We start from the raw sequence: 21,944 nt of genomic DNA, 5'->3' as shown, positions 1-21,944 counted from the left end.
AGAACTTAGCCAGTACTTGTTGGTATTTATGAGACTAGTCTTCTTAAAGATGTGCAGTATAGCAACGTTCTAAGACTATACTCCAAAGCAGTGGTTTCCCCCCTATAATACTCAAGAACTGAATGATTAAGCTATAATGTTGGCTTATATATGGAGAATTACAGATACTGAACAAGCATTGCTATTTTGTAGTACATGGTCACTGCAGGATTCCTCTGAAGCATACCTCTGAAAAGAAAAATGTATAATGAAGTTCTGTACAGAACCTGAGTGCTAGATGTAAACAAAGCATGGTTTGCTGTTTCCGATTTTAAGTCAGTTTTATGTACATTCTAAATATCATGCAGTCATTCTGCATGCAGGTTAGCTGGCAAGCTGGTTAGTAGAAGTTAGTAAACATGTATGCATCCATCCTAGGAGCTCAGAATTATCCTAACTTAGGGCGCAATCCTATGCATGTTTAGACAAAAGAAAGTCCTACAACTCCCAGCATTCCTCAGCCAGCCATGCTGTCTGGGGAATGCTGTGAGTTGTAGGACTTTCTTCTGTCTAAATATGCATAGGATTGCGCCCTTAATTACTTAACATTTGTGTAGTGGTGGTGGTGACAATGATTTATTTATTTTTTAAAAAAATCAAGAAGGATTGCCTAACAATCCACCTGGTCTCATACCTGCTAGCATAATGTTCAATGCGTGAATGGGTATCATCATGTGAAAGCTGAGGGGATGAAGCAGGCCTATAAGGCAGAAAACACTGATTAATCACACAAGTAATATTCCTCAGAAAAAGCAAATGCACGGAGGTACTATTGGCCTCTTATTGGTATGCCTTACTGCGTCTAAGAAATAGCATGTTATAGTTGTAACCAATGTGGTCCTCAAGCTACCTGCAAAAAAATATTTAGCAGAAATAGACAAAAGCAGCTTCAGTAATATAGGACTCTTCCTGAGGTTCTGGGATTTTTCAAAACCAGATGATGGCTGTGAAATATTTCTTATAAAAAAGATTTCCTCCCTGCCGTATTAGCAGTGCTGCATTCCCTTATGAAGACTGTTCAGTCTGTATTATGCTCAGAGCTTGTTTTCCTTTTCTTTAAGTTGCATTTCCTGCCTACAGTATCATAGGTTGCTAGGGAAAATTATTTTGACACCTGAACCAATGCCACCTTCCACAGAGAAATCTTCTAATTTATGTCAGCCATCCCAATCAAGAGATCCTCCAAACAGATAATCAAAACGGAAGGTGATGAGGTGCTTCCACTGAGCACCACCCTTCTACAGAGGTGAAGGGGGAGAGCTTCATGAGGTCGGAGAGGTGGGCTTGCAGATCTTGGAACTGGAATTTCAATTGCTTACACACAACCTTGACACTGAATGCAGAGGATTTTTCTCCTCTGCAGAGCAGCCTATTCCTTGTGCAGTAAAGAGACCGTAAATAAAAACCTGGATCACACTTCACTGAATAGGTGGCCGATACGCTTGAAGGAGGATAAAATAAATTGTGTAAATGTTTGGGTATATCAGTAATTGCCTGCTTCCCTGTACGCAAGTATTAGATTGTGCCCCAGTGTTAGGGATAGATTGGTTCTGAATTCATTATATTCCAGAATGAACAGACATTCTATCATTTCCCACCTCCACCAATTCTTTGCAAGGCCAGGCTCAATATTTTAAAACTCCCTAAGCAAATCCCAGTTGGGATTGTTACCAAATGTCAGGGCATGACAATTCACACATTGTCATGCCCCGACTGGAGGAATCCTCCTCAGAGGAGGAGGTAGAGGCCCCAGAAGCCCAGGATACCTCAGACCAGGGACTGCCACCAGACCCACAGGACCCTGAACCCTCGGGGGAAGTGGCTGCAGGGCCATCCTTGTCAGGAGAGAGGGACTCTGCCTCTGAGGCAGGGGCTGAGCCACCCGCAATCCCCCAGAATGTCATCACCTCAAGCAACAGGCTAGCAGGGCTCCTGTGCAAAGGAGTGCTCACCTCCAGAAGAGGTCTCCTCAGGAGAAAGGGGCTCCTCAGGAGTAGGCTCTGGAAAGGGAGCTCTGAAGCCTTCACTGGAAAGCCAGCCAGTGTTAAAACAACTTGGTCCTTCCAGCCTCTGCCGTGTACCTTGCCTCCTGAATTGTGCCCTGTGTCTGATGCTGTTTCCTAACCTTTTGGACTGCTCAATGACCCTGCTTCTGGACTGTGTAATGTACCTGACTGTTTTACTGTGTTTGACCTCTTGCTTGTGATCTTGACTACTCCTGCTGCTACCTGATCCTTGTTGCCTGCCTGATTGCCAGTGTTCTGACCTCTGCCTGGATATTAACCACTCCCGCCTTAGCTTAAAACTCCTTGGACTGAAACCTGTGTGCTTGACCATTTGCTTGCCAACTTGACTACTCTCCTGCCTCACTCCCTGTGCATGCTTGCAAACAGCCAAGACTTGCTCTAGAGCAGGACGCACATGCACAGAAACTCACGTGTATATGTGTACCAAAAGAACCAGGAATACAGGGATTTTTGCAGAGGTGTGCGCACAAAGCAGAATTTGCACTGTACTTTGACAAAAAGTGGAGAAATTATCTCACAGACAAAAAGAGTAAATGATACAAATTTTATTTTACCAAAAATGTTTACAAAAAGAAAGCAACTTGATTGGTATACTGTTGGTATATTGTTATATTCCTAATAGAGAAACAAAAGATGAAGGTGGGGAGTTATGGTTCACTAAATAAGGAGCAGGGAGAGTGCCAGGGAAATGGTGAGGCAGGACATGGGAGGCTGAAGTGCAACAGGAGCTCCTTCAAGTTTTACAGGCACAGAGTTGGCCACATGAGGAGCAGAATGGATAGATTCAGAGGAAAAAGGAGTCAAGGGGAATCCCCAAAAGATCTCATTTACTGGTTGGTCAGGGATACTTAGAAACTCAGTGAGCACAGGCTAACCTGGCCAGTAGAGACTTGTAGGTTACGAATTCAAAATTGGGTAATCACCCTGGCTGTCTGAATAACTTGGCTTGCTGGATTGTCTAGAAAAGAGTGACAAGACCTATATCTCCAGCACTGGTTGGACTCTTCAGCCAAAGGTGATGATGGGGACACCAAATGGCTGTTTAAGCCATTATTAGGGACTCTACAGCTACATCAATTGGGTGGCAAACATAGACTTTGGAATGGAGAGCCCTGAAGCCGGTTTCTCTTTGGACCCTGACTAATTTGAAGAAAATAACAGAGAAAGGCAAGGAGAAGACACTAACTAAGTGTATGCGCCTCTGTGATTGCACTTGGCTCAATACACTGAAAGACAGCACAATGCCTTAGGCCAGGGGTAAACAACCTGGTACCCTCCAGATGATCTGGACTACAACTCCCATAATTCCTGACTACTGCACTGGCCATGTTGGCTACCTCTGCCCTAGGCTTCCAAGTTGTCCACTTAACAAATGTTATTTGGCTTAGAGTTAGCAACTCATAAGCAGTGACACAACTCCCTGTGAAGCATGGCTCCCTAAGATGCAGAGGCCTGGAGGAGGTCATCTCTGGCCCAGAAAATGATGTGGATTAGGCACAAAAGTTGGAGAGGGAGACCATGAGGAATGGGCTGTGAGTCAAGCAAACTCCAGGTGATTCTTGGATCGGTCTGGCAGAATGCCTGTCCACACTAGGTTCCTCAATCAAGAAAAGCACTGGGTGCCTGAACTCAAGGGCAGTTATAGATTCCAGCCTGGATCCACAAAGGGTCAGTGACTTCTGGGCGGATACAGGATGGGATAGAACAGAGGCATTAAGAGCTTGACTCGGGAATGAAAGAGAACCTCAGGGAGATCTTGACTATTTGAGTGAAAGCAAGATGACTAAGCATTACAACAGCTGAGCTTTCAAGAATTGCCTTCCTCCTACCTAATTTCCCCCACTAGCTTGAAGTAAACTATTTCCCCCCTAAGTTATTAATCGATGCTGCTATCAAGGTTTGTCTTCCATTTCCAGTTTTGAGATAAATGAACTTGCTTAGGCTTGCTTTTTCTTTTAACCTGAAGTGTAACCAATCTCTGGCAAAGTACAGATGTTGTTTTAACTATACCATGAACCTGCAGTAAGGTTACTGCAGGAAAACTGTATTTGTAGGTATTCTAAGCTTTTAAAAACTAAGATACTTTGAGAAAATGGATTCTCAGTATATTTTTATAAAAAATTCTACCTACTGTATAAAATCAGGAAAGTTAATGTGTCTCTCCAAATAGCAAAAATAGTTTTTCTCCAGGAGAAACAACAGACCAATGATCACTCATCTCATTTTTCCTTAAACGAAGTTTGACATAAAATTTAGCACAATGCCTTCAGATCACACCACAGGTTATAACATACTTTTATTAAGAAATACAATAAAATACTGTCTGGAATGGTCATGGGAGATAGCCAGTTTCTCTTTGCACTTAACTGTATGACGTAACTTCAGAATATAGATAAAGGCGTTTTTAAAAACACTGCTTAGTGGTATTTTAACAGCAACACTTCAGGAACTTCACTGTCTGTCTGACACATCACAATGTTTTTGTTTATTGTCAGAGCTCAGTTGCATCTGGAAATGCCCCTATTTCTTAGAAGCTAAATTGCGTGTTCAAAGTAGGGACCTGTTCTTCTCTTTCTGTACAACCAACATTTCCATAGCTTTGGGACTGAGGTGGGCAACTTCAAGAGGTCTGGGGACCATTTTCTCCCCCAGACACACTCCTCTGCAGGCTGCAGCCCATAGGGCTGCCCCCTAAAAAAGTGAAACTGTTGATTTGTTGCCAAACTGAAGTGGTTAAATTAGCACTACTATGGTTAAATTTAGCTTGTTTATATGTTATATTTCACACAATGTAGAGGCTACAGAGTGCCAAATGGTGCAGATTTTGCTTGCAAACTAGCTAAATTTGACTGTTTGGGTATTCCATAGCCCCTGTTTGAAAGAAATGGTGCAGATTAATTGAACAAGCTGGAAACCAGGGTTGAGAAGTACTATATTCCAAGTGGATTAGATAAGGAAGGTGATACACTTGAGGCTACAGCACTTTCCTTCACATGGTAGGAGAAAAAAACTTTAAAAAATTATTCTCCCATGTTTGTCATACAACAACAAAGGAAGGGAAGGGAAGAGGAAACAATTGGGTGATGATAAAGCGTCTGATGTATAATTATTATAATAATTAGATAATATCATACAAGTCACTAGCTACTGGTTTCAGTAAAAACAGATCAGATACAACTGTTTTTGTGATATTGTTCCTGGTAGGCAGTGAGTTCATGGAGACAGTATGAAAGGTGAAAAACCATTTTAAATCTATTGCAGTTTGATGACAATGCAGGTAAGGATTTTTTAAAATTGTGATTAATATATTAAACATACTGACTAGGTTTGGACAACTTGGTAACCCATGATGGGTTAATTAAGACATGATGGCTTAATTAACCCATTGTGGGTTATGTCATCTGGTGGGAGCTTTTTAACCCATGATGGCTTATTTGGCCAAAATAACCACACTGATAACCTACGGTCTGCAGATTTAACCCATTGTGGGTTATTGTGTCATCTGGCGGTCACTGTGGGAAGAGGCTTTAATGTTTTCTCAGTACTGCAATTGCGAATTCACAGGGTTTTGAGGGTGGATTGGGTGCCTCCCAACTAGGAGAGGCTGTATGTGGAGTTTGGTCCCAATCCTGCGAAACCCAAAGTTTTCTAGCCATCACCCCCTTTTTACTGCGCTTGGGATTTTTGCTCCACTGGGGTAATTGTGCCAGGTTTTGAGGGTGGATTGGGCACCTCCCAACTAGGAGAGTCTGTGTGAGAAGTTTGGTCCTGATCCTGAAGACTCCTAAGGTTTTATAACCATATCCCCCTTTTTGCTGCACTTTTGCTGTTTAGTGAGTGATCACGCCAGGTTTTGATGGTGGATCGGGATCCTGACTGGGGGAGGCTGTGTATGTTTTGTCAGGATCCTGCAAACTTGCAGTTCTTTAGAGGTGAAACAGTGCCACTGCTTGGGTGGGAGGACTGCAGTAGGACAGGGGGCAGGGGGGCATGAGTCAAATTACACACAGCAGCTTAATAAGCTACTCACAGTAGCTTATTAGCCCAGTCGTGTGGCAGGGCATTGTGGACTATTTAAAAAATAAGCTACTGTGAGTAGCTTATTAAGCCACCATTGGTTATTGTGACATCTGAATGCAGCCACTGTGTATCCAGAAGTAAATCACAAGTTCTTTATTTGAATTCAAAGTAAAGGAGACAGCAGAGACTTATGTGTGACTGATCTAAAGCTCTTAGCTATTTGCCCAGTTTTGTGATTTTGGAGAACTGCGTGAATCATTTATTAAAAGGCTGCATAGCACGTTTCATAAAGTCAGACAGACAGATGACTGAGAGAGACTGATCTGACCGTGAAGCATGCAGCCTCAGGGCAAAGGAAACCCTGGTACAAACAAAAGTGCCAAACTGAAAGAAATGCCTCAGTAGGTCTGCAGAAGTGGCAAAGGCCTGCTATGTGTGGTGTCAGTCATAGCATAATTTCATATCCAGCATATGGGTGAGAATGCAGGAAATGTGAAAAAGGGTAATCATTTTGCTAAAATGTGTAAAACTAGAAAAAGTCTCAAGGTAAAGAGATGTTCAGATTGGCAGCGCAGAAGAAAACTCACATGATTTCTTCACTGGTACACTGAATTATTCAGCTCTGGAATAAGAATGGGTGTGATGGTTTTTCTTATCAATTATCACAAAATGTTGAATTTTAAAATTGACTGGGACACACAGTAATGCACTGTACTTAAAAACTTGCAATATACTGCAAACTAACCTGGTACAGTAAGCTAGATTACTGCAATCTAGTAAATGTAATTGGAATTGCAGGTATAATATAGAAATACTTGCTCAATTGGAAGTTCAAATAATGGATTTTTATGCATCATTTGTAGTGGTTCTACAAGCCATGACAAATCAAAATTTGGTACAAAGAGTTAATGTAATAGAAACAGATCAAGAAGACCAGCAGGATGCTGACAGATGTTATAAAATTTGTTTCAAGCCTAGGTTTCTTACCAGAGCAATATTCTATGAAAATAAATCCACAAATACCACCTGTTAATTAGGCACCTCAGAAAATTCTAGTGCCACTTGAAGCTAAAATTTTTAAAAAGAATAGAATATAAGAGTCAAGATAGAAGAACTGACAGAGTGGGTCCGATCAATAGCTGTTGAGGACATACCTGAACAAGAGACATTTGCAATTGCTCACTGTAGAAGAAATTACCAGTAGGTTAGAAGAAATACCACTATACAGTCCTTGATGTCAGTAGAGGATTTTGGCATATTCAACTGGAGGGCAAAAGGTTCAGGTTGGTACGGATTAACAAGATTACTGCTCCAGATGTTTAAAAAGGGGAGATCCAACAGACATTTGATTATGTTACAGAGGTTGTGTGGGCTAAAACCGGAGAGGTAAGAACATAATGAGAGATAGGAGTGAGTTCTAGGTTGAGTTTAGGGAGGACTGAAACTGAATAAAAGGATGTTTGCCATGGAGACGTTTTGAACAAGCAATTCCTTATTCAGAAGGGATACTGTTAAGAACTTAAGAGCCATACTAGATCAGACCAAAGGCCTCTCTAGTCCAGCATTCTGTGGCCAACCGGATGTCTATGGAAAGTCCACAGCAGGACATGAGCACAAATAGCACCCTCCGCTTGTGCTCCCTTACAACATATTGCCTCTGATACTGGAATTAATATATAGGTATAATGACTAGTGGCCATTATCCTCCATAAATTTATCTAATCCCCTTTTAAATCCATCCAACTTCGTGGCCATCAGTGAAATTTGCTACCATAAGATGCATAGCTTAATTGTGTACGATGTAAAAAAGTACTTCGTGGCCATCAGTGAAATTTGCTACCATAAGATGCATAGCTTAATTGTGTACGATGTAAAAAAGTACTTCATTTTATCTGTCCTGAATCTACCGCCATTCGGGTCATTCACAATTCAGTGATGGCCTCTGGTTCTACTATTATGAGAGAGGGAGAAAAACTTCACTCAATCCACTTTCTCTACACCATGCATAATTTTGTACACTTCTACATGTCTCCCCTCACTTGCCTCTTCTCTAAGCTAAACAGTCCCAGATGTAACCTTTCTTCATAGGGGAGTTGCTCCAGCCCCTTAATAATTTTGGTTGCACTTTTCTGCACCTTTTCCAACTCTACAATATTCTTGTTTAAGGTGTGGTGACAAGAACTGTATGCAGTACTCCCAAGCGTGTTCACACCACAGATTTGTATAAGGGCAGATTTGTGTCATTATGTCCAACATTTGTATAATTATGCCCAACATGGAATTTCTCTTTTTCATAGCAGCTGCACACTGGGTCGACATTTTCATTGAGTTATCCACCACAACCCCCAGATCCCTTTCGTAGCTGGTAACTGCCAGCTCAGATCACATCAGCATATACACTTTATACTTGCTTACTTTGACCTCCATTTGCCATTTTAATGGCCTTTCTTCCAGTCTGGAGAGATCTTTTTGCAGCTCTTGACAATCCCTTTTTATTTTAACCATCCAAAATAATTTGTTGCCATCAGTAAGCTTGGCACACTCCTAATTCCAGATCAGTTATGAACAAGTTGAAAAGCACCTGTCCCAATACAGATCCTTGCGGGACCCCACTATTTACATTCCATCCATTGTGTGAACTCGCCATTTATTCCTACTCTGTTTTCTGTTCTTTAACTAGTTACCAATCCATAAGATGACCATTCCCCTTATTCCATGACTACTAAGTTTGCTTAGGAGTCTTTGATGAGGAACTTTGTCAAAAGCCTTTTAGAAATTCAAAACTTGGTGTGTGTGTGTGTGTGTGTGTGTGTGTGTGTGTGATCTTTGCATCTATCTGTCTGTCTGTCTATCTGCACACATACTCTTACACACAAATAACAGCTTTATTCACATCATGCCTTTGTGTCGCTGCTCAACTACACCCACAGATAATATGGGCTCCAACTCATTTTCTGTGATCCCAATGCACATCTGCCATCCTATCAACGGTAAATAAATACTTGGTCCATTGTTTCCAATCCCAGTCCCTTGGATTTAAAAATATAATTTATTCTTAGTTTACTTGTAGTTGAGTATGTAGTAGAAAACTAATCACAGACATAGCAGCCGGGTTGTAGGTGTCGCCAACATTCATTCTACAGATATCTTTAAATACATGCAGCAAACAACAGCATGATATATTGTTTTCTTAGTGTCTTGCTATCAGCTTCCTAAAAGAAAGTAGTCTTTACAACAGCCTATGATCCATGTTCTTCTGTGTACAGTTTTAGTGTTGCTTATTTTAGTAATCACTATTTGCAAGCCAAGAGCAGAGGCCACGCGCTTCATAACAATTTTAGTAGTATTCCTAAACTAATTGTAGGCTTTCTTCTACACTAATATTTGGCAGACATGTGAATTAAGAAGCATAAACAAGTAATTAAGACCCACTTTAAAGTTATATTAGCACCAGATGCTGAGCTGATAGTTATTCATATCTAAAGTGGATAGTTATTCATATGCACAATTACTTAACTAACTTGTGAGTGAATTCATATGGTCCTAAATTAGCAATGATTCAGCCAACCTAGTGACTGCTTCGGGGTGCAGATGCAGGTGGGCAGTTTCCATGTACACATTTTGCAAGTGCTTTGCCACTAATTTAAACTGAAGGACAAAACCCACGCAGAAACACAGGTGCCAGTCTGGCTGCTCCATTGAAACGAATAGAAAAGCCTGCATTCACATGATACTCAAATGTATATCTGAGCATACACATATCTGGACCAGGGCAACTGTGTATATACACACACATTAAATAATGACCAAAAATATAAGATCAATATAATATTAGTTGCTTGTTTTCCACCCCAAGGTGCTTATTTTTATCCATAAATTCAAGCATTTAACTTGCACATTTCCATATAAGGTAGGAGGATTGTGCAACCAAACCTCAGTGATTGAAATAGACTGCAGCCTCTAAAGAGAGTTTAACTATTATGACTTCAAAAACAACGTCTGAGAGAAAACCATATTCTGTAAACATTTCATGAAGTGTAGAAAACCCTGTTGTGATAGCATTCTATTGATTTAGAATATATTTTTGTTTTCTTTTTCAGAAAATTGAATAGGTTGGGGGGAGGAAGAGGACGGAAATGGACATACATAAAAACCCCCAACAGAAATTAAAAACAAAAAAGTGAGGGAATGCAACAGCAGCAGCAGCAACAGCAGCACACTTCGGCAAAAGTACTCACGCAGAATCTACTGGCCAGAAGTTGATCAGAGTAACAGGACTGCAAGACAAAAAATGAGGAGGTGAAGAGAGAGGCAGAAAAAACTTAGCAGAAAAAAATTACAGGAAGTTGAAGAAACCCAAAAACAAGAAAATCCAACAGCCCAACATGAATGTCCATGGAAAGCAGCCAAAAGCATGAGAAATAAAATATTAAAGAGAGGAAGAGAAAAAGAGATATAACAAGCTGCAGTGCAATTGCCATTAAAGCTCATTAGCATATAAAATAATATTTTATATTATGTTTTCATCATGTTCTATTTTAGCATTTTAGTTCTTGTGCATTGCCCAGAGACCTTTGCCTATTGGGCCATATAGGAATGACGATGATGATGATGATAGCAGCAGCAAATCTTTGGACTGGTGTCTGAAGCTTACATTCTAAATTTAAATTTACACTAATATAGCAAGATATAAAGAATTCTCCATATCTAGAGAAAATGACTCAGTTTTGACTTCTGCTTCCTCATATCCAAATTATATCCATTTTAAGGGCTTTCAAGGCAAGCAATGAGACAGCAGGTATTTTTGTTCTGCTAATTGGAGTTTAAATTATTAGGGAGTTAGCAGGTGAGAAAGGGTAAGGGGAACAGCAATTGAAACGTCAGCTTGCATTTTCTTTTCAACCAAAATAAACAGAAATGAAAGAGGCTTTATGCAGTTAGGAAATATAGGGAGCAGGTGCCAACTGGGGAGCTCAAAGAGCTTATCAAATGAAATGCAATCTGCGTCACTCACGTTTCCATGTTGTCTCCCTCCAACACTGTTTGTACAGGCAGGTAACCCATTCTTGGGTGCTTTGCAAAGTATCTTTTCGTTCGGAATTTGTTTTTCAATACCTTGGCAAAGTCACGAACATCTTCTCCTGAAGTAGTCTGAAAGCAACATTTCAATGATATCTCTTTACTAGAGAGTTTTTCTGCATAGGGTCATGGGATATGGGTTCAAACATTCAACTGACCAGCTACCTCTTCCCCTAAACCGTAAGCATTTAATTGCTGTGCATTCAAAGAGCATGGCAACTTATTTCAGTACCGAGGTCCATATTAGAAGTGTATCATAATTTGGAGATTTGCAGTTCATTAGCAAACTTAGTCATATAATTCGTATAACATGCTCACAAACATGAAGGATGTCAAGGAACACTTAGTAAAATATTACAGGTCTTCAATATTCTATTCACAATTTGTAATATGAACACAAGAAATCCACTAATTCTAGATTATGAGGAAGGCCCAACATCCTCATGGAAGAGAAGGCTATCAATGGCTACTAGTCACGATGGCTATATTTTTCCTCCAGTATCAGAGGCAGTATGCCTCTGAATACCAGTTGCTAGGGATCACGACTGGGAGGGTGCTATTGCCCTCATGTCCTGCTTGTGAACTTCCTACAGACATTTAGTTGGCCACTGTGCGAACAGAATGTTGGACTACATATGCCTTAGGTCCAATCCAGTATACTCTTCTTACATTCTTATGATCATGGTAAACCACATAAAATCAAGTTTGCCAGACCCATGGTAACCAAAATTCCATATGTGGCACGTAGATCAATAGTTTAAGTTGGTTACCTAGCAAACAAACAAAAGCAAACCTTCCTTGCAAACCATGTAGCCTTGCCCTTATAGAAAATAGAGGGCTGCTGTGCCATGGCAGAAGCAGTTTTGAAGAAAAAGTAAAGAAGATATCAATCTCCATTTTTATAGTGACATTGTATTCCCATTACATTCTATAACAAACTCAATATATTTCTTATTAGATTCTTAGTTTCATACTGGCCTTGTTATCAGCAAGAAAGAAACAAGGAAAATCACTTTTAGAAAAAGAATGCTGTTCTATATATTACTTTAGTTTTTAATGAAGATGTTGTTCCTTTGTTAGGAAGAGGCAAGTCGAAACAATAGGCTGTTTAATATGATCCAACCACCTTCCATTACTGATGAGAGGGAAGTGCTAATGCACTTTACAAAATTGAAGGTTAACAATTTCCTGTTTTGGTTTGTAAAAAATAATAGTTGTTCAGACATGCCTACACTCTCCCTTGGATATGCAGAACAATACAGTCATTATCTTAACCTAGGTGGAAAGAGTAGAATAGGATAAATTGCTTGAGAACTTTGATTAAAGCTGGGCCATACTACTGATTTTTACTTATAAGCTGCATTTAGATGATTGTAACTCAGCTTAATGAGCCAAATACACAAAGCTTCTTCGCAATGTGCCTCAATGAGCCAAGAATTCCTTAATAAAACATTGTTTCCCATTCCATGTGAATTGGGAAACAATGACTACCAACTTCAGAACAAACCAGGATCTTAAACTATGGTTTGAAGCAAAGATATGATCATATGAACTGGACCATAGAGAATCCAGCCATATGCCAGTAAAAGATCTGAAAAGTGCTATCATATGTTTGTATGATAGCATCACACCTAATAAATTTATAGAATCATACAATTAGATAGTACCAACAATTAATTCCCCTTCATGGATCACTGCCTTGTTGTGGCGAAGGGGCTTGCGTAACTCAGTGAAGCCATAAGCTATGCCTTGCAGGGCCACCCAAGACGGACAGGTCATGGCGGAGAGTTCTGACAAAATGTGGTCCACTGGAGAAGGAAATGGCAACCCACTCCAGTATTCTTGCCAAGAAAACCCCATGGAACGTATCACAAGGCTAAAAGAGATGACGCTGGAAGATGAGCCCCTCAGATCAGAAGGTGTCCAATATACTACTGGGGAAGAGCAGAGCGAATTTCAAAGTAGCGCCAGAAAGAGTGAAGCAGCTGGGCCAAAGCTGAAAGGACACTCAGCTGTGGATGTGTCTGATGTAGGGGTGGACGAAAGTCCCTTACCTGTCCTCGAAGGACGTTTGCGGTGGGGGGGAGGCGCTTCGCTGGTCCCCCCACGAAGTTCAGGCGGGGGGGGGAGGCTTCCCGCCTCGCCCCGGCCGAAATTCAAGCCGGGGGGGAGGCTTCCCGCCTTGCCCGGCCGCGAACGCGAAAGTTAAAAAAACACACACAAAAAAACCGCCCCCTGATAGGCTACGTGACGATTCACGTAGCCTATCACGGCTAGATCTGCAAAGTCAACCGTGATAGGCTACGTCAATCGTCACGTAGCCTATCACGGGTGACTTAAAAAAAAAAAAGCGCATACGCTAATTCGCGTTCCTTATTTAGTCGCTGTAGTCTACGTAAATCTTTACGTAGACTACAGCGACCAAATAAGGAACGGGAATGGCGGCTCCGTATGGGGGCCGCCATTATCCGTACACACTTTTTTTTTAAAGTCACCCGTGATAGGCTACGTGACGATTGACGTAGCCTATCACGGCTGACTTTGCAAATCTAGCCGTGATAGGCTACGTGAATCGTCACGTAGCCTATCAGGGGGCGTTTTTTTTTCTTTCTTTTATTGCAATGGCGGCGGCGGCAGCCGGTCGAAAGACCGGCTGCCGCTCCCGCCCCGCTTGAACACCCGCCGAACCGACCCGCCGCCGGGAGGGACATTCGGCGAAGGTAAGTCCCGTCCCGGGGGGGGGGTGCGTTCGGAGGATTTCTCCCCGAAACTTGTTCGGGGGGCCGAACACGTTGGCGCTCGGCCCCCCGAAGTTTCGGGGAGAAATTCCCCGCCAACCCTAGTCTGATGGTGAAAAGAAAATCCAATGCTGTAAAGAACAATATGGTTTAGGAACCTAAATGTAAGAACAATTAATCAAGGTAAGCTGGAGGTGGTCAAACATGAGATGGCAAGATTGAACTTCAACATCTTGGGAATCAGCTAACTAAAATGGACAAGCATGGGCAAATTTAATTCAGGTGACCATCATATCTACTACTGTGGGCAAGAATCCCTTAGAAGAAATGGAGTAGCACTCATAGTCAACAAAAGGGTGGGAAAAGCAGTACTGCGGTACAATCTTAAAAACGATAGAATGATCTCAGTACGAATCCAAGGCAAACCATTCAACATCACAGTAATTCAAGTCTATGCCCCAACCACTGATGCTGAAGAAGCTGAGGTCGATCGGTTCTATGAAGACCTACAACACCTTCTAGAACTAACACCAAAAAAAGATGTCCTCTTCATCATAGGGGATTGGAATGCTAAAGTAGGAAGTCAAGAAATCACCGGGATAACAGGCAAGCATGGCCTTGGTGTACAAAATGAAGCAGGACAAAGGCTAATAGAGTTTTGCCAAGAGAATACGGCGATCGTAATAAACACTCTTTTCCAACAGCACAAGAGGTGACTCTACACGTGGACATCACCAGATGGTCAATATTGAAATCAGATTGATTATGTCCTTTGCAGCCAAAGATGCAGAAGCTCTATACAGTCATTAAAAACAAGACCTGGAGCTGACTGTGGCTCAGATCATCAGCTTCTTGTTGCAAAATTTCGGCTTAAATTGAAGAACGTCGGGAAAACCACTAAACCATTCAGGTATGACCTAAATCATATCCCTTATGAATATACAGTGGAAGTGAGGAATAGATTTAAGGGATTAGACCTGATAGACAGAGTAGCTGAGGAACTATGGACAGAGGTCCGTAACATTGTTCAGGAGGCAGCAACTCAATTCACCCCAAATAAAAAGAAATGCAAGAAAGCCAAGTGGCTGTCTGATGAGGCTTTACAAGTAGCTGAGGAAAGAAGGGAAGCGAAAAGCAAGGGAGAAAGGGGAAGATATACCCAACTGAATGCAGAGTTCCAGAGAATAGCAAGGAGAGACAAGAAGGCCTTCTTAAATGAACAATGCAAAGAAATCAAGGAAAACAACAGAATGGGAAAGACTAGAGATCTCTTCAAGAAAATCGGAGATCTCAAGGGAACGTTTTGTGCAAAGACAGGCATGATAAAGGACAAAGAAGGCAGGGACCTAACAGAAGCAGATGAGATTAAGAAGAGGTGGAAAGAATACACAGAAGAACTCTACAGGAAAGATCTGAATGTCCCTGATAGCCATGATAGCGCAGTCACTGAACTTGAGCCGGACATCCTCGAGAGTGAAGTCAAGTGGGCCGTAGGGAGCATTACTAACAACAAAGCTAGCGGAGATGACAGTATTCCAGCTGAGCTATTTAAAATCCTCAAAGATGATGCTGTTAAAGTGCTGCACTCAATATGCCAACGAATTTGGAACACTCAACAGTGGCCACAAGACTGGAAAAAGGTCAGTTTACATTCCAATTCCAAAGAAGAGCAATGCCAAAGAGTGTTCAAACTACCGTACAATTGCGCTTATTTCACATGCCAGCAAGGTGATGCTCAAAATCCTACAAGCTAGGCTTCAGCAGTATGCGAACCGAGAACTATCGGAACTACAAGCTGGGTTTCGAAGAGGCAGAGGAACTAGAGATCAAATCGCCAACATTCACTGCATCATGGAGAAAGCAAGAGAATTCCAGAAAAACGTCTATTTCTCCTTCATTGACTATGCTAAAGCCTTTGATAGTGTGGATCACAACAAACTCTGGCAAATTCTTAAAGCGATGGGAGTACCAGACCACCTTACCTGTCTGCTGAGAAACCTGTACGAGGGTCAAGAAGCAACAGTAAGAACCAGACATGGAACAACTGATTGGTTCCAAATTGGGAAAGGAGTACGACAAGGCTGCATATTGTCGCCCTGCTTATTTAACTTATATGCAGAGTACATCATGAGAAACGCCAGGTTGGATGAATCACAGGTCCGAATTAAGATTGCCGGGAGAATTATCAACAACCTCAGATATGCAGATGATACCACCCTAATGGCAGAAAGCGAAGAGGATCTAAACAGCCTCTTGTTGAGGGTGAAAGAGGAGAGTGCAAAAGCTGATTTGAAACTCAACATGAAAAAAACGAAGTTCATGGCATCTGGCCCCATCACTTCCTGGCATATGGAAGGGGAAGAAATGGAAGCAGTGACAGATTTTATTTTCTTGGGCTCCAAGATCACTGCAGGCGGTGACTGTAGCCATGAAATTAAAAGACGCTTGCTCCTTGGGAGGAAAGCTATGGCAAACCTAGACAGCATCGTAAGAAGCAGAGACATCACCTTGCTGACAAAGGTCTGTCTTATCAAAGCTATGGTTTTGCCAATAGTAATGTAGGGCTGTGAGATCTGGACTATAAGGAAGGCTGAGCGCTGAAGAATAGATGCTTTCGAACTGTGGTGCTGGAGAAGACTCTTACGAGTCCCCTGGACTGCAAGGAGGTCAAATTTCCTTTATGTCCATCCTAAAGGAAATCAACCCTGAGTGCTCATTGGAAGGACAGATACTGAAGCTGAAGCTCAAATATTTTGGCCACCTAATGCGAAGAGAAAACTCTCTGGAAAAGACCCTGATGCTGGGAAAGACTGAAGGCAAAAGGAGAAGGGGATGGCAGAGGATGAGATGGCTAGATAGCATCACTGATGCAATGAATATGGACTTGAGCGTGCTCCGGGAGTGAGCGCAGGACAGGAAGGCCTGGCGTGCTATGGTCCATGGGGTCACGGAGAGTCAGACACGACTGAACGACTGAACAACAACAAAACAATTAGACTTGTTTGCAGCAGGACCCTTACGCACACAGTAGTATCTCCCTCCCACTCATTCTTTAAAATCATGACCCCAACAAGTACACTAAAAGCAAAATTATTCACTACTGAATAGGATGAAAATTTCCCAGAATTACTAGCCAAGCTAATCGGGGTGGTGGGGGTGGTGAATCTTCATAGCCCCAAATTTGTCCTTCAGAGAGACTCCAAAATTCTTTGGTCATTTAGGCTTCACACACAAGCAGCAAACACCAAATTCCACATTTCTAGTGACAAAATGATGGCAGAATCACAGTGTGTCAATACGCTCTTCTCTTAAAGGTATCTGGAACGCACACTAAAGTTCCCGAAGCAACTTATTCCAACTTCCCACCATTCTTGCACAGTTAAGACATTTTTTTCCTCTGGTATATTCTTGATTTTTACATATTATTATATCATCTCATGACATAAATACACCCCTAACATTGAGACTGCTATAGGGGGTAGTTTGTAATGCAGAAGACTGAATTTTAAATCCAGCTGGAGAAAAGTAACTATTCAAGTCATCATACTACGAGATACTTTTTTGAGCTATATAGGATGCAAGTATCATCTGGAAGAATTCTAGACTTACAATACAACACACATATAAGCAATCGTTATTTAGCACTGTACTTAAGAGCTCATTCGTACACAACTTCGATGTAGTAACATATCAAGAATAACTAGTAAATACCTTTAAACTATTCTTAATTATTACCATTATTTTTACAGCATATACCAAGAAATCACACTGTAAACACCAATTGTTGATTTAATGACCAAAAACAATCCACTGCCTTACACAAAACAAAGTTTATCTACCCAGAAAACTGTATTAGGGGACACAAATCATTACTTACTGGTGTACAGTATTCCACCATTGGGTAGTGCATCTTATGACCTTTTGCAACTCGGCCAGAAAAGAAGCAGCTTTGGCAGATGTCATAGTTAAAGTGCTTTAAACTTCTGTATCTGGAGGAGAAGAAAAATGCAATTTCAGAACTCATGAGTGAATGTTGTTTCAGGTGTAAAGCAGGAGAGCCTTATATTACAGCTTTAAATACAATGCTATTCTTATTAGCCATACAACAATCATGTTAATTGAGCAAAGGTCTTAAAATAAATACTTTAAGATATACGATCTCAATATACGAGATTAATGAGCATACATTCAGAACCTGGGAAGGAGAACTATGACAGTTCATAAGCCATTTCAAGGAGGAAGACTTATTGAGTCCTGAAAATACTGTACATACCCCTGTGGCACAGTCTATCTTTCATCAGCTGAGGGTGGTGAGCCAGCTGCAGCCTCTCCTGAATAGAGATAGTCTGTCCACAGTTATCCATGGCCAGGATTGACTACGGTAATGTGTTGTATGTGAGGCCACTTTTGAAGATTGCCCAGAAAATGCACTTAGTTGGAAAAGGTGGCCTTGTGCTACAGTGCTTCATGTGTCAGTATATGTATATGCATGGCACTGTAATATACTGTGTCCTCCATCACAATGTGCATACTGTAATTTACATGCACAGCTGATTCTGTTCACAGGTCATCCAAGCCACAATTTTCCATGTGTTGATCAATTGCCAGGAGGTGTAATGTGGTTTTAATGAGTTAAAATGGTATGGCAGTCCAAAGCATATTTTTTTTGGTCATAACTTCCAGTGTTTTTGTCATTTGAGCCCTAGCAGTACTTTACCTAGACCCTGATGCTAGGAAAGATTGAAGGCATAAGGAGAAGGGGACGGCAGAGGATGAGATGGCTAGATAGCATCACCGATGCAATGAATATGAACCTGAGCACATTCTGGGAGAGAGTGGAGGACAGGAAGGCCTGGCATGCTATGGTCCATGGGGTCACGAAGAGTCGGACACGACTTAACGACTGAACAACAACAGTACTTTACCTGTCAAAGATAGGCTACCACTGCTATTATTTTGGTATCATAGTTCCTTACATTCAGTTTGATGTATAGTATGTCCAAAGCAGTTCAGTTTTCCTGAAATTAGGCCATGCTGTGCAGTGAAATGTGTCCTTGAAATTTATCTTCAAGGTCATATTTTTGAGGATAGCATCAACTCCAGTTTTCTTAGTTACCCTGTGTACAACTGATCTGGCATAGGTGCCTGCTTTTAACATGCCAATGTCAGTAACTCATTTTGTAAAACTCTTCCTGGACGTTGGCTGACCTACTATAAGAAAAGGCTAGGAAAATAAGAATGTTTTTACCTGGTACCAAAATTATAGCAAAGTAGGTGACAGGCAAGCTTCCCTGGGAATGTAATTTGATGAACCAGAGCCACCACCAAGAAGGTCCTCTTTCTAATTGTCCACTGCCTTATTCAAAAGGCACGCATACCTGGAGTAGAGCCTCAGTGCATGTTCAAGTTGATGTGGGTTTCCAGTACCCAAGTCCCAATCCATGTAAGGCTTTAAAAGTAAGCACGAGCACTTTGAATTGCTCTCAGAAACAGACTAGGACCAAGTGAAGTGCTTTAAGTATAAGCAAGTTGTATTCCCATTCTCTGGTCCCAGTTAGTAGCCTAGTGGCTGATTTAGGGCTAACCACAGTTTCTGGGCATTCTTCAAAGCCCCACATACAATGCAGTACAGGAGTCAATTCTGGAGGCTACCTGCATATAGATAACTTGAACCCTCATGCCATTCAGTCGTACTGTAGTGCCGCACAAAAACCTCCTCTCTGGCGAGCCAGCATAAGAAGAAGGCCCCCTCCCACTGTTTTAACCCATCCTGCCATCTACTGATGTAAGCAAAAGCAGGCATGGGTCAATTCACAGGAGGATTCCTCTAGCAATACAGAAAGGCCGAGACACTTCATAAGGCAATACAGGACAAGGACAACATGGGACATCTTTGCTGGTCCCAGGCACTCCATCCTGCCTATCTGGATTTGGGTCTGAAAGAACAAGGAAAAGTGTGGGAGCATGGAAAGTAACAAGCAAGCATAATCTGTGACATTGCACAGTATCATAGGGCATGTCTGCTAAGCCATGAGCCATAGATTCCAATTTCCTGGCTCTGCAGAGCTGGAGCCAACATGAGATAGCATTCACGCTGGTCTTAACCTGGCAGGTTATTTATCACTGAATGTTAATCATATTTCGTTGTTAACATAAATTGCCCTGGAAAGGCCCTAGGAAGGGCCATAGCTCAGTGGTAGAGCTCCTGCTTTGCATCCAGAAGGTTCTAGATTTAATCGCTGGCATTTTCACGTCAGGCTGGAAAAGGTTCCTGTCTGAAACCCTAGAAACCGAATGCTAGTCAGTAGAGACAATAGTGTATACTATCTAACAGCGTAGATAGTTTGATTCAGTATAAGGCAACTCCTTATGCTCCTAAACATGTAGTTTTAATCAATCAATCAATCAATCAATCAAAGCCACACTCAACTTCCTTCCCCTCCACCCCCTACTCTCACACTACTGGGAAAATTATCAGATCTGGAGGATTCTGGAGAAAGCTCTACAAAACTGCTGAAGAATACTTTTACAGCATTCTACATTGAGTTATGGGTTCTTACAGTTCTAGTAGTACTAGACATTGAGGTTATATCACCACTCTCCTGCAGTCCCCTTTGATCACTATTTTAAAACACCAGAATCTACCCAGAAACACTGGGAGAGATCCAACTGTTTGGAGTGCGTTGTCACCAATCGACTAATGATGCACAGCTCGATTTCTTTTTTTCATCTAAAATCAAAATGGTGTTGGCGTTGTAGATCAGTGTCTAGGGGTGGGAACAGGCTGGATGGGGGCTAACAAACTGAAGCTTAATTCAGACAAGGTAAGTGTACACCTGGCAAGAGAGAGATGGACTTCAGAATAGGCATGTTACCTATTCTGGGCTTCAGAATAGGCATGCAACCTGTTCAGGATGGGGTTGTACTCCTCTTGAAAAATCAGGCTTCCTGTTTGGGGGTGCTCCTGGACTCAGCTTTGCATCTGGATGACCAGGTGGTGGTGGTTAGGAGTGCCTTTTCCCAGCATAGGCTAGTGCACCAGCTGTGCCCAATCCTGAAGAAATCAGATCTAGCTACAGTAATACATGCTTTAATTACATCAAGATTGGATTACTGTAACATGCTCTTTATGGGACTACTTTCAAAGAGTCTTTGGAAGGTGCAATTAAGTCCAAAATTCAGCAGCAAGAATGTTAGTGGGTATGTACCCATGGGATCATGTTACATCCATCCTGCAGTGTCTCCACTGGTTGCCTGTATGCTTCCAGGCATGATTCAAAGTGCTAGTGATTACTTTTAAAGCCTAAATGGCTTAGGTCAAGGATATCTGAAGAATTGCCTCCTACCATACCAATGTTAGGAGGCAGCAACTCAATCCATCCCAAAGATAAAGAAATGCAAGAAACAAAGTGGCTGTCTGATGAGGCTTTACAATTAGCTGAGGAAAGAAGGGAAGCGAAAAGCAAGGGAGAAAGGGGAAGATATACCCAACTGAATGCAGAGTTCCAGAGAATAGCAAGGAGAGACAAGACGGCCTTCTTAAATGAACAATGCAAAGAAATTGAGGAAAACAACAGAATGGGAAAGACCAGAGATCTCTTCAAGAAAATCGGAGATCTCAAGGGAACGTTTTGTGCAAAGACGGGCATGATAAAGGACAAAGAAGGCAGGGACCTAACAGAAGCAGATGAGATTAAGAAGAGGTGGAAAGAATACACAGAAGAACTATACAGGAAAGATCTGAATGTCCCTGATAGCCATGACAGCGCGGTCACTGAACTTCAGCCGGACATCCTCGAGAGTGAAGTCAAGTGGGCCTTAGGAAGCATTAGTAACAACAAAGCTAGCGGAGATGACAGTATTCCAGCTGAGCTATTGAAAATCCTAAAAGATGATGCTGTTAAAGTGCTGCACTCAATATGCCAACAAATTTGGAACACTCAACAGTGGCCACAAGACTGGAAAAGGTCAGTTTACATTCCAATTCCAAAGAAGGGCAATGCCAAAGAGTGTTCAAACTACCGTACAATTGCGCTCATTT

At 41.7% G+C, this 21,944-nt stretch overlaps 1 protein-coding gene across 1 annotated transcript in view; it reads right to left on the bottom strand.

Annotated features, from left to right (window-relative positions):
* Positions 1-21,944, bottom strand: part of DMD (dystrophin) — a 1,907,270-nt gene that overhangs the window by 42,140 nt on the left and 1,843,186 nt on the right. Inside the window, exons 68-71 of the mRNA XM_084843968.1 lie at positions 17,781-17,892; positions 11,101-11,237; positions 10,325-10,363; positions 674-739 (exon numbers count right to left, since the gene is read on the bottom strand). Of these exons, the coding sequence (XP_084700094.1) occupies positions 674-739; positions 10,325-10,363; positions 11,101-11,237; positions 17,781-17,892 (354 nt within the window). The remainder of the gene's footprint in view (positions 1-673; positions 740-10,324; positions 10,364-11,100; positions 11,238-17,780; positions 17,893-21,944) is intronic.

The sequence above is a fragment of the Heloderma suspectum genome, chromosome 3, assembly GCF_057233095.1.
Source record: "Heloderma suspectum isolate Gila_16-S chromosome 3, 16-S_ref, whole genome shotgun sequence".
NCBI classification, from domain to species: domain Eukaryota; kingdom Metazoa; phylum Chordata; class Lepidosauria; order Squamata; family Helodermatidae; genus Heloderma; species Heloderma suspectum.
Note: the sequence above shows the minus strand (reverse complement) of the source record. Positions and strands in the feature narration are given on the sequence as shown.